This window comes from Gallus gallus, chromosome 1 (genome assembly GCF_016699485.2).
Source record: "Gallus gallus isolate bGalGal1 chromosome 1, bGalGal1.mat.broiler.GRCg7b, whole genome shotgun sequence".
Classification (NCBI taxonomy): Eukaryota; Metazoa; Chordata; class Aves; order Galliformes; family Phasianidae; genus Gallus; species Gallus gallus.
Window position 1 is genome coordinate 119,113,374 of NC_052532.1, and position 13,021 is coordinate 119,126,394.

A 13,021-nucleotide genomic window follows, 5' to 3' on the forward strand; every position below is an offset into this window, starting at 1 on the left:
CTAATGGTAGCGACTGCTGAAAAACAGTGTTTTGTAGCTAAGAATTTGCTTCATCAAATAGTGTTATTGCACTCTTTGTACTGTTGTTGCTTCCATGTAAATAAGAGGCATTACTTTTGAAGCAACCTACATACATATCTGCAGTGCAATTACTTATCAACCTCTGACCAACACACAACAACAGTACCATGGCCCACCAGCAAGGCAATGTCTCACCACCTACCAACCAAAACCCAGCAATCCCTGAGCAGTGACAACTCCCTACAGCTTCATGGCCTTCCCATGCCAAAAATCAGGCCAGCTGTCCCAGCTCCTCCCTGTCCTCTGCTGCCTCCTCATAAAGGCTGTGGCTCTTCCCCATTGAGTGGCCTGGCCTGGCCCCAGGTAGACTCTCATCATTCAGCATCAACCAAACATCCACATGCCATTGACACTGTCTGAAACCAGGACATGGGATTATGCTCAGATGCAGACATGAGGCTGTGAGACTTGAAGCTAAAGGTCCTTGAAGCTCACTTCTCTTTGTACACTGGAAATCCAGGTCCTATGAAGGCTGCAAGACTCTCAAGATGAATGATGTAGTTAAAAAAAATCAAGGACATGAATTGCAAGGCTACTATTTGTACAAATAAGTTTTTGCTCTCAACGATTATTCAGATTGGTAGATATATAGAACAATTACAGAGGTATTTTTTTCCAACATACTTAAGTACAGACTTACAGCAACAGAGAATGAGATCCATAAATAGTCCTTTCTATCTCACCAGAGCTGAAACAACCAAAAATGTCATTCCTTCATCCTAAAATTGGGCACATCTGTTCGTGCATCCCCTAGGAATACAAATAGTCTGAAAAACCTTTTCTAGACAGGCTCTCTAAATGTTAATGAAGCATGGCACAATGTTAGTCATCAGTCTCCACCTTGTGGCGAAAAAGATCATCTGCATAAACATTTGGAGATAGCTTCGAGGATCACAGTGGTACCCCAAGGGAGCAGTCATTTTACATGTGTTAGGACAGCATATGAAGGAAAGCTACAATTAAAGTATTTCAGTAATCTGCGTGCATAATATACTTCTACATTTCACTGCCAGTAACAAAAAAAGCAACGATACATCTCAACTACCTAAACTGTTAAATCCCATTTCTCCTCTGTACAGTTGTTAAGATCAACTTTTGCCAGTATAAAAAAAAAGTCAAATCTCCTTTAATCCTTTAGTTAATAGAGTGTTTCTCAGAATGTTTAGTGTCAGTGTCAGTGTCCTTTTGTTAATGAAGTTAGATTTACTCAACTTTTGTTGATGGTGGTAATGCATATAACATCCTAAAGGTACAGGCATTAAGACCTGCAAGGTTTAGTAAAAAAAACAAATTGGCCTGCCAATTTTTTTTATATAATCAATTCGGCAGACGCAGACAAGACTCACAGCCAGCTACAGCAATGGCACCATCCATTTTGTCATCCACAGATGAAGAGAAGCCATCACATCAGTTATACAATGCAATTACGTAAAAAAAAACAGATATTTCTATGCACTGAAACTTCGGTAAATTTGGGTTTTAAGTCCATCAAAAATATCATATATAACTAGCTGGATCCAAGTACCTTTATCCTAGTTAATACATATGAAATTATCAAACATTTAAAAAATTCTCAAAGTTCCGAGCTAAATCTGCAAGACAACAATTCTCAGTTTCACTGCAACAGTACACAGAACTCTACATGAAAGTATAACTGAATGGGAACAGAAGGTTATGCCTATTTTCTTTTAGTACTGTACAGACTGCCATGACTGCTGCGTTGTTTCCATGTTACCAAACTACTAGCAATTGCTTTCATTTCCAGAACATCCCTAGCTTTTTCAAAGACTGTTTTTCACCCAGTGTTTTCAGATGCTACAGCACTGCAGTGAGACAAGACCAGACTCTGCTTGTTGATGGTGCTCTTAAGTGATACCTGAGGTAGTTTGCTCCTTCTGATAGCATAATACACTTTCCTGTCAGAAGACAAGTTTAAGATGCTAGTACAACACAATGCCAAGACAGAGAAAGCAACTACAGCTACTAGCCTGTAGCCAACAAGATGATACTTTTGCAGCACCTTCCCTATGATGCATTCCTACATCATAGTGAGATTCAAGCTATAGCAATTAAATGGACATTCCCCCAGTCAGTTTTCTTGGTGTTATTAAATATGTTTATGTTTTAGAGAACCAAAAAAGCACCTCAAGGAAGTTGGTATGAGAGAGGCCAGGGGGAACAACACACAAAGTATTGGTCTTTTTTTGTTTTGGTTTTAAAAAAAAGCTTCCTTAAAAGGAATGATTCCTTCAGCAGGTAAAACACAGCCTATTGCTTAAGATTTGCACCTTAGAAGTTGACAGTTGGAACAAAAGTAACTTAAATAGCCAACATTAATACACAGAGCTAAAAAATTCTGTCATTTAACAACTAACATACATCAGAGCATTCAAAATCTTGCACGTTCTCAGTGTGTGACTAAGATCAGTTACTCGAGTCAGCAGTAGTCACACCTGAACTGCAGTCCACTGCCTACCCATTGAGCTCAACCAGGGCTACATCAGCCTCAACCTGCTCTGGTTGCAGCTTGATGTACAACCACCTGCCCATGCACACTGGCTGCAGCATGGCCATCAAACCAGCTTTTGGCACATCATCTTCCCAGAGTCCTTCTAGAAAATCTGACAGACTAGAGACATTTACATATCCACTATTAAAAGTCCACTAGATTCATTGTGAACGTTAACAGGTAGGAAAATTGCAGCACAAGTGCTTGCTCTGCCCAAAAGACATAGCCTCCCTTTCAATACCAAAACCTGTAAGGAATATTTCCACAGTTAAGAAAATAGAAAAGTCAGGACGATTTAGTGCAGTATGACTGCGTTAGTTTTATCCTGCATTTCAACCACAGGATAATGTATTTATCTTGTTCACACAATTGCTACATTTCAAAGAAAAGTAGCACATTAAGGTTTCTATAAAAAAACATAATTCTGTGAATCTTTCATTTCTTTAAAAACTTGTCCAATTTAAGAGCAAACTCATTCCTCTGCACACCTCAGAAAGCTAGCTCTGATGGGAATAGCATTCAAATGCATAATTTTAGCAGTTATTATGGAGCTCAGTGAAGTACTTCAAAATGCTGTACTTAAGACGCTACACACATCAGAAAACTAGTTGAAGTATGTGCACAACACAAAATACAACTTCAGAGACGTTTGACTCAACTGTCTGCTTGCTCTCATTTTTTTTTGTACAATTGCATAGTGCTTTGTGGTATTCTAAGTTCAGAATTACAAAGAGGAAGTATCTTCAGATGAAAGCTTTACCACAGTCGCATTATACCTGAGGTGGCTATGCTGTAGCAAGCATATCAATTTTACATTATTTTTAAATGGAATTGGATTAGAAACTTGACACAAGAACAAAGTCTTACATGAACTGTATAAGGCACTTCATAAAATGCCAAGCATTATAACAAGTAGAGTAAAATGTTCAAAAACTGTTTTCCAGAAGGCAAAACCAGTAATTTCCGTTAGGAACTGATAAGAAAAGCAAAAAGAGTATTTACTTCCAACTGACTAGTTTTCTTGTCCCATTGTACCTATGTCAAATTCTTACATCTTTATGGATAACACAAATTCTCATGTCTTACATTGTACTACTGAAGACATTAGCTTAAAAACCGTGTCTATCTCTGTAAAGTACACCTGTTCTGCTTTTCCAAGAACTGCTTGCAGCTACAGTATTATGCAGTATGCCTTCTTGATTATTGAAATTATGTTTTTAAGTTCAAAGAAACTCTACAGTTTCATCTGAAAATGAAAAAAACGCAAGTCAGTTTGGAAAGCCCAAATTTCATGCAAAAATCCCAAACAAATTACTGTAAGAAAACAGCTTGCTATTATATTTTGTTAGCTTTATTGCTGTTGGTGTTGTTTTTAAGAAAAAGACATATCTGCAAAATATAGATTACAATCATACTTATACAGCAGTACTCCTTCACATCCAGATACCATACCTGTGTGAAATACTTTCCATCTTGCTTCAGGACTTTCATTGAGAGGTCAAGAATCAACCGCAGAAATTCCCACGTAGAATCTACATACAGAGTATGATCAATAAACAAATATCACTGGCTTTATGTAGTCAAGACCTGCAACACGTCTACCATCTAGAAAGTAGCTATCTTTCAGCTTAAAAGAAAACAACAAAAACAACCAAAAAAAAAAATCAAAGCCTCTATAAAACCCATACACAATAGCAACAAAGAAGTGACTATCTCTGGTTCTGTTAACTGTAATTTTCCGTAAGTTTTCTTTTGTTTGTTTTTAATAATGTTTTCATTGCTTTGGGTAGAGACAGGATATGTGCAGCATGGGTACCAGTGCATACACTACTGGAATGTGAACTCACTGACACTTTTCTCATGAGTTACTTGAGCTCACGTTATTCTAGAATATGAGCACAGCTTTCAACAAAGTTCGATGCACCTACATTTTCTAAAGCTTAAGAAAAATTTGAAAGATGTGCTGTCATTCTCTGCCCTTCAATAAAGCTCCTACTAAAAAAAGGTAAGAATCAAAGTGTTTTTTATTCAAATTGCCAATTATTATGCAGTAGGGACTGAAATGGAGAAAATACTCAGAAGTTTAGGAAAATAAATGAGAAAATTAACCTTCTTCTGGAGATGTGGAGATTGGAACAGCTGTCAGATCATTAATTACATAATCAAACATCCTTCCTTCTTTGGCATACCTCTTCAGTACAGGAATACAGTCTTCAATTAGAACCTAAAAGAATGAAATACTATAATTAATCCTCAAAATACCCTAGAACTGACCTGGAAAAAGGAACAAATATGGATTCACAGGAACTAAGCAAGGAATAAAGTGTAAAATTAAAAACAGATTTAACTTCAGGTTAAATTTTCAACATGTCATTTTACAGAGGAGCAATAGTTATAGGAATAATGAGAAGTGCAAGGCAACACAGGACTCAATTTCCTAGCTTGGACTTCTAGGTAGCCACTGTCTCACCAAATGGTAACACTTCCAGTCTCTTAACACAGTAGTAAAATAAGGTATTTGTACGAAGGGCCACTGACTCATGTAAAGTAGCACGTGACTTCTCAGTTAATTTTTAATATGCATTTTTAAACTCACTCCTTCAAACTAGTATTTATGAAAACATTAAGGAGCAGGAATGAAAACAGAACGAGATGTCAGATCACATCAATAAGAAGATATCAGATGCAGCACGGAAGACTGCATGCATTTGCACACTAAGCGTGTTGTAGTAAGATTTTCTCTCAAAGTTAAAAAAAATTGAAACTGTTTTTAAAAACACAGATATTCTCAAAAGTGAAGGACAACCTAACTTAAATACATATTTCTTCTCCGATCTTTATAACAATTTACAATTTGCATCCTTACCACTATTTCCTCTTCAGACAAATCTCATACTTCACATTCCTTCCAGGTACACAATTATTTTAAAAACAATTTGAAAGTGAAGAGTTAAAAAAAAAGCATACTTCTGATATCAATTCCACTGACAGCTATTAGCATTTAGGAATTTCATTAGAAAAAGGAAAAAAAATCTTCCCAAAACTAAGAAAAATCAGAAGGATCTTCTACCAAACTTTCCCACAGCAATCTCCCAGCCTCAATGTCACATTTGAAATATTACTTTCAACAAAAAACAAAACAAAAAATACCTGATAGCACTCTCCTTTCAGATTGTCTAAGACATCTCCGCATGTTTTACGCATGTACTTTTTACACCCGTCGATCACCATTTGGTCAATGTTTGAAGACGGTTAAGGCATTCAGCATTCCAGAAATAATACAGGTTATGAGAATTTCATTTTCTTCAAGAAAAAAATTCTCAAAAAGGTGAAATTTACAAAGGAATAATAAGGTGTAGTTATGTAAGCTTGGCTACTGTGATACATATTTGGCCCCAAATTCAGAGAGAAGGTCAAAAAGCACTTATTTTTGTTTTCAACCAGTATTTATGGCATATTAGATTACCATTACTGTTAAAGCTCCAGGCTCACATGAAAGAAATTTCAATTCAGACTATCTCCTCATGCAAATTAGAGTCTGGTAGTTGTACTTAATGCTAAAACATGCAGACTGCACAACGCTGAAATGACCAGTCATTTGTCAAAGGATATCTCTACCATAGTAACCATCTTTGGCTTCAGTTTGACTATCTCATACAGAATACCCCCATCACCACCTCCAAGGATCAGCACTTCTTTGCCAGTGTAGTCTTCCTTTCCGCTGCCCATTATGGCTCGAGTATATGCCAGGTCACTTTCTGCCAGATCTGAATGGAAGGAAGAGAAAGAGTTGGACAGAAACATCTTTAATTCTTTTGATTAATCCCCAGGTGATACAATACAGATCAATATAAAAGTAGCTGCAGAAAGAACCTAGCTGAGACATTTCAGTACAAGGAGACTGATGACTTAACAGCTAATGAAATCCTCCTCTGAATTCCATACAGGACTTCTGCAGTCCTCAATGCAAACCCAACAGTGGCTGCATCAACACTACCAAGTACTGTGTGCCAAGATAACCACATCTGCAGCACAAAATAGCCAGTACTTAGGACTTGACATCCACACTCAACATATTTCAGTGGGTTTTTACCTCAAATTACTGCAGCAAAAGACAATCTGGAGGCTTTTGGAAGCACTCTCAGTACCCCAACTAAAAAGATCAACCTAGATGCACCACCTGCAGATCCCTGCACAGAAAAATAAGCATGACCATTAATATCTAACTATTGGAGGGCCCTGAAGCTGACTTGCTCACTAGTACCTTCAAAACAGGCAGTAACTTTCCTGGCTGTAAAAATAGATCTAAGCTACAAGAACAAAGCAATGATGTGCTGTTATACCAAGCACATCCTAATATTGTGCCTGCCAACCAGCACTTAGTTTATAATTGCACAATAACAGAATGACAGACCATTGTCTTAAAATTCTGTGGAAGGTAAATAAGTAATGGCATAGTTCTCTTTCTATGAGGCATGCTGTGACAACATTCAAAGAAAACCTCATTTCCATATGAAACTCAAACAAAAGTTTCTGGCCAGAAGCGTGGAATACTTAATTTGACAATTCAGATACAATTCTAACAGAATTAAAGAATACTCAGCTGATGAATTCAGTATTAACAACACTCACAGCTACCATCTGCACAGAATTCTGTAAGTCCCCTTGACAGCTGGTGATAGCTACATTGAATGGTTAGAGGTATTTCTGGTAATTTCAAAAGCTATATTAAAAAGTCTTAATTACTCAGCCTCAAATCAGCTGTCCTAACCCTAGACAGGAACATCCCTCGTTTACCTCAGTCAGTACATTTAACATAAATACAAAGGGATTTTACAAAGCATATTTCTTGATGCCTAGTCTTCATAGCAAATAGCATCCTTATGTGGCTTAAAAGAACAGTAGCCCATCTTCTCTCAGGTTCACTTTCAAAAATACAGAGAACAGCAGGCAGAGAGTGCTCTATAGACAGAACCTCTCATAAAAGCTGGGTCACTCTTCTCATTAACTTGGAGTTCAACCGAGCTTCTGGAGAAGAAAGAGGCAAAATAAGTTCAACAACACAGCAGCTAAATGGGATACAGCTGTTCTGGCTGATCTCACTGAGGAAACAATTCCAGCATCACAAAGAATAGAGCAGCAGGATTACCACCCCACACACATCAGTTTCCACTTCTGGATACTCCTCAAGAATTCCACTGTTGTTTTGAAGATTTGATAAAGTACTTTGTTTTACTGTCAAAGAGAAGCCCTCAAGAGGTTGCTGTCACAACAAACAGTAAAAGATTAAATGAATGAAGTGATTGAATAAGCTGTGGTAGAGAACGCTAACTTCAGTTCTCCTGTGGTACTTTCAACAGCAAGAAAAAGACTTTTGAAAGAACAGATACCTTGTTCGTAGTCTAGCTTTTACATCTGGTCACCCTTTCTGATTTAAGTATTTTATATATAGAAACAGATGTGTATGTACACACGTGTATACAAGACTTAGCTTCCTGTATCAGAACCACAACCCTCGGTAATCCATTAAAACTGACATAGTAAGAGAGAAAACACTACCTACAATTTCACCCAGGAGATCCTCCACTGAGACAATACTTACTAACATCCCCACTGAGAATAAGAATATTCCCAAACTGTTTTGAATGCAGAATTTTAATGTTCTGAAAAGGTGAATCTTCATCATAAACAACTTCATCTATGTCGTATTCTACCAAGCGCCCATCAGCCGTGGGCCAGTATCTATCGATGACACCTCCTCTCAGAATGGCTGGCAATCTACAAAGAGAGAAGAGGGAAAAAAAGATCACCAAACATGGGAGAATTATTATTTTATATATTTCCTTTTAACATCCACTGGTTTCTGCATAATAAATATAATTAATAAATGGTATTTACAAGTGTAAACAAGAAAATTTGCAAGATTTAATGCTGAAGGGATTTAACAAACCCATGAGCAGTATGTTAAATATAAACAATTTGCTAAGGTACCAATGAAATATCAATGGTCATTCTTCACGTACAACTAAGTTCTACAAAGTGCACGTGAATACATCTCTAAGAGAGGAGACTTATCCTCTGCAGAAGAATCAGTTTGTGACCAGAAATTGGCACAATACAAGAATTAGAATGTGAACAAAAAACCCAACAAAAAGAAAACCACTTCCCATCTTTAGCTCAGCTAACAATGCTATTTCTTGGAGATTAGTGAGCCTTCTGAAGTTGTACTGAGAGACATTTTAAACCCATATGGAAACACAACAGTGAACTGCGACAGTGCTTCAAGCTGAGCCAGGTCTGCAATGTTTAAGCACAATCCTCAATATCCACATATGTAACATCTCAGCTGCCAGCTTGTTTTATTTATCACATGTGTTTCAAAAGGCACAGAGTTCATCAGATTTCCCACACATACACTCTAGATAACTAAGTCTTTTTCAGGAGAAGGTGCAGGAGAAAAATCAGACAAATAAGCTTCTTGCAAATTCACTAGGGATTCTCAGTGAACACAGCAGAAATACTTTGTACCCCCAGTAAACCACGCGATGGCAGCACATGTTGAAAAAGCAAGAGCATCTATTCACAAGATCAAGGAAAAAGGTAGAAAGAACAATTTCCAGCAGCACCAGCTCTGTTAGAGATCATGTGTGATCCAGAAGGATGCAAAACAAGTTTTAAAAAGTTGAGGGGCATGTTACAAGATCCAGTCTAGAATCACTGCCTGAAGAAATTCATCTTCCTATACTCAGGAAACAAAACGAATCTAGATCACTTCAGACAGTTCAAGTTCACATCATAGGTATTCTACAGACTCCCAGCATAGTATTTCAATATTAAAGTGTCCTTGAAGAGACAGCATTTCCCCAACACAAAGAAAGTGATCTATATTTGTACACTACACTCCAGGAATGGCTTCACGAGGATGAGATAAAGAAAAAAACCACAAAAAAATAATATGCAACGTATCACTTTTCAAATCACAATCACTTTTAACTGTGGTCTCCTGTAACTTTCAGACTCTTTTCTGCAATAGTATCACATAGTTGTTTTCCCATTCAGCAGTCTGCTCCTTGGCGTTAGGGTATCTTGCTGATTTGACATAGCTCCTTTACTTTTATTAAAATCACTTCCAGGTCTTTTAATCTATTCTTTAAGGCACCTCCTGCATAATCCAGCAAATTCACATCTGCAGCAAGAGCTCCTTATGCTTCAAGGTGTTGGTCACTACGAAGACGTGAAAGTGTGATGTGCCCTTTTCAGACCTTTGGGCAACACCAGTGTGATGTGTCTTCAGTGGTATGTAATAATGTAAGTATTTAAAAATTGGAATAATTGAAATGTAATAATGTCCCCACAGTTTGATACGTAACCTTGTATTTAAGTAAACCAAAATAAGAGAAGACTTGCAAAGCACAGCATGTTATTATCTACTATCAGTGGTATTACAAAAATTGTTACAAAACATTTACATCTTCTTGGGAGGGTCACAGACACACATACTAACACTGCTCGCTGCCCATTCTCAAACCGAGCTCCATTGGATAAAGGTGGATAACCCTGCTCTGGCTGCTGGGACCAAACCATATGAGACAGTGCTGGGAGAGGGCCTCCACCTTGGCTCTGGCTCACACTTTTGCCTGAGCTAAGCTACAGCTGTGCCTGCCCACATCTTTTGCCATTCCTGACCCCCAGCCTGGTACTCTGGCCCTGTCTGGCACCATCAGCAGCCCACCCCAGCCCCGCTCACCCCATTCAGGAGCTGTGGGACTGCATCTTGTAGGTAAAGTTCATGCCCTGGCCTAGCCTGCTGCCACCCTTGGCTCCCTAGCTCTTCCACAGCAGAGCGCTCTTGCCTTCTGTTTGCATTTTCTCCCACCAATTCACACAACTGTTGCAGAAAACAATAAAAGAAATAATTCTTGCCTAAGTAACAACACTGAAGGTCAAGCTCAACATGAGAAAACTCAGTGTCTTGAACTCTGCAATAAAACAGTTTCAAAATATTTGGGGAAAAACATACACAAAAATTCATACTCCAGGCTACTTATTCACAGCAGCATAGCAAAGCATAATTTATTGTCTTTAGCAATCAAGACAAATATAGAAGTATATATATATGAACTTACCGTTTTATCCTTTTCAGATTGCCATGAAAAAGTTCTTTCATTCTTTCTTCTACTTTGTTTAGAAGCTGAAAAAACAGCAAACAAAAGAGGTGGAATTTATAGAAGTGATCACTTGATGGACAACATCTTTTACATTAGACTAGTTGGAAGGCAGGAAGAAGCACCAGTAGTGAAAGACTTTGCAACATAACATTTGAAGTCCGTAAATAATTATCTGCCCTGGCTTCATTAGTAGCAAGTGAATGCATACTGTTAACAGCTGTCACTGCTGTTTGGGTTAACAGCCAGAACACTCAGACCCAGCCTAAAGAGGGAGCACAAAAGTTCTGGAAGGTTTCATTCCCCCCCAGAATCCCAACTCTGAATTTCACATCAAGGAAGCAGCAATTATTTTTCTCTCTGGGAAAGAAGTTTCAGAACAAAGGCTCCCCACCTCCCACATCAGAGAAGAAAATGATACATTAGTACACCATGAGGTGGGTTGAGCATCCCTTCTCTCTCTGCCCTGTGTACAGGAAAGGAACTGAACACTAAAACGAGGCTGCTACGTTTTTGAAACTTGTATAGCAAAGAATGCGAGGCTCAATACATGCAAGTGTGTGTAAGCACTCATTCACATGTGATTACAACAGCCACTACTACTCCACATCTGTGAGTGCTGGTAGAACAAACAGTTATTTAAAAATATTTTACCAAGATATACTTTAATAGATGCAAAGAAAAGAAGGGGTTCCCCATGCAGTTTGCTAAGCATAATAAGAAAAGCATCCCTACTACCTGATCAGTTTCCTCTCTTCCTTTTGTATGATCGTTGTAGCTCTGCAGGTCCACCAACACTAATCCATGAGGGTGAATTCTCAAATTGGCAAAACTACAAAATAAAGACAGCGATGATGACTTCATTAACAAAAATGAGAGCGAGGAAAGAAAGCCTGAGATTCATAGTTAGATTCAGAATGGCCAGTTCCTCATTTTTTCCTTTCTCCAGGAACCTGTCAGTTGTTGATAGGTCCAGATCCATTCTTCCACTAGAAGTCACTCAGCAGTAAATGGAAAGCTGCAAGAGCATGCCAATCACTGCATAACTAATAAAACCAGGGTGTTTAAGCCAGAGCCGCCATTTTACAAGGGGAAGTACACTGCCTACTCTCAGCACTTTAAGTAAGGCCTGCTTGGATAGATGGAGTTTTCTTTATAATGAAATCAAGCCTCAAGAACAAAATGGGATGTTTCCTCTCCTTTATCTTACTTCTCACTTTTTGCCTTTTTTTAATAAATGTATGGTAATTCCTCAAAGACAGTGTCCACATGCAAGCTGAATAAAAATTTACACATCAGAAAAAACAAACATTTACACACAACGAACAAGAAATTGCAGCAGCAAACCCTCACTGATGAATACAAATGCAAGAGTATGCTGTACAGTGGTTTATTACAGCAGCCAAGAACAAGGCTTCATCGTGCTAAGTGCAGGGAGGACAAATGGAGGAGGACCTTTAGGAACTTGTAACAGAGACTACTATGGGGAAGGACACAAACAACAACAACAGAAATAGAGAAGCAAAGGCTACACTCTTCCTGTACTGGGAGAGAAGAACATAAAAAGAACAGAATGGTTACAAGGAAATTATGTGCCACACACTTCTTAGATGACCATGAGAAGTGCCTGATTTTCCTCAAGACTTCGTGAATAGGTCTTGCCTAAAGAAAGATGTTTTTATACAGCACACACACTTCCATTATAATTTCTCTGCCCAATTACCTGCACCTTTGCACCATCTTAATGATCTTCTCTACATTTCACCGGCTGTCCACTAGGTGTCTTCCCTACCAGTATTTTAGATTGGAGACTAGAAAATGCCTACATTACAATGACCACTAAATTAAATCACTGAAAAGCCATTAAGTATGTACTCCCTTGACATCATCACCAGGAAATTATGCCTACGTAAATCATCCCAGTTTGTCCTGATGAAAGGAGGCACAGAAAATAGCCAAGGAATAACACACATCTTGTTTTTCATGTTGGTTTTTTTTTGGTACAGTTTGACAAAACTGCATCTAACACGAAAGTGCGGATGAAACAAAGGAATGTCACTGAATTCCTCTGTGTAGCAAAATGGCACCCACTGACATTAATCAACCCTTGCTGAACACTGATGGAGAACAAACAGTGGATGTGAGCACAATGAAGTGATGGGTGGTGTGAACAGAGTGAGGTAGTGGCACTGCAAAGCCAACATTCACTGGATCCAACTGTTAATCTCACTGGGGCAACAGGGTACTGACACCTCATGGGGCCTTC

At 38.3% G+C, this 13,021-nt stretch overlaps 1 protein-coding gene across 1 annotated transcript in view; it reads right to left on the reverse strand.

Moving 5' to 3' along the window:
* Nucleotides 1-13,021, reverse strand: part of SMS (spermine synthase) — a 44,600-nt gene that overhangs the window by 10,358 nt on the left and 21,221 nt on the right. Inside the window, exons 3-9 of the mRNA NM_001030803.2 lie at nt 11,494-11,587; nt 10,717-10,781; nt 8,193-8,368; nt 6,203-6,357; nt 5,741-5,830; nt 4,700-4,814; nt 4,043-4,122 (exon numbers count right to left, since the gene is read on the reverse strand). Coding sequence (NP_001025974.2) covers nt 4,043-4,122; nt 4,700-4,814; nt 5,741-5,830; nt 6,203-6,357; nt 8,193-8,368; nt 10,717-10,781; nt 11,494-11,587 — 775 coding nt within the window. The remainder of the gene's footprint in view (nt 1-4,042; nt 4,123-4,699; nt 4,815-5,740; nt 5,831-6,202; nt 6,358-8,192; nt 8,369-10,716; nt 10,782-11,493; nt 11,588-13,021) is intronic.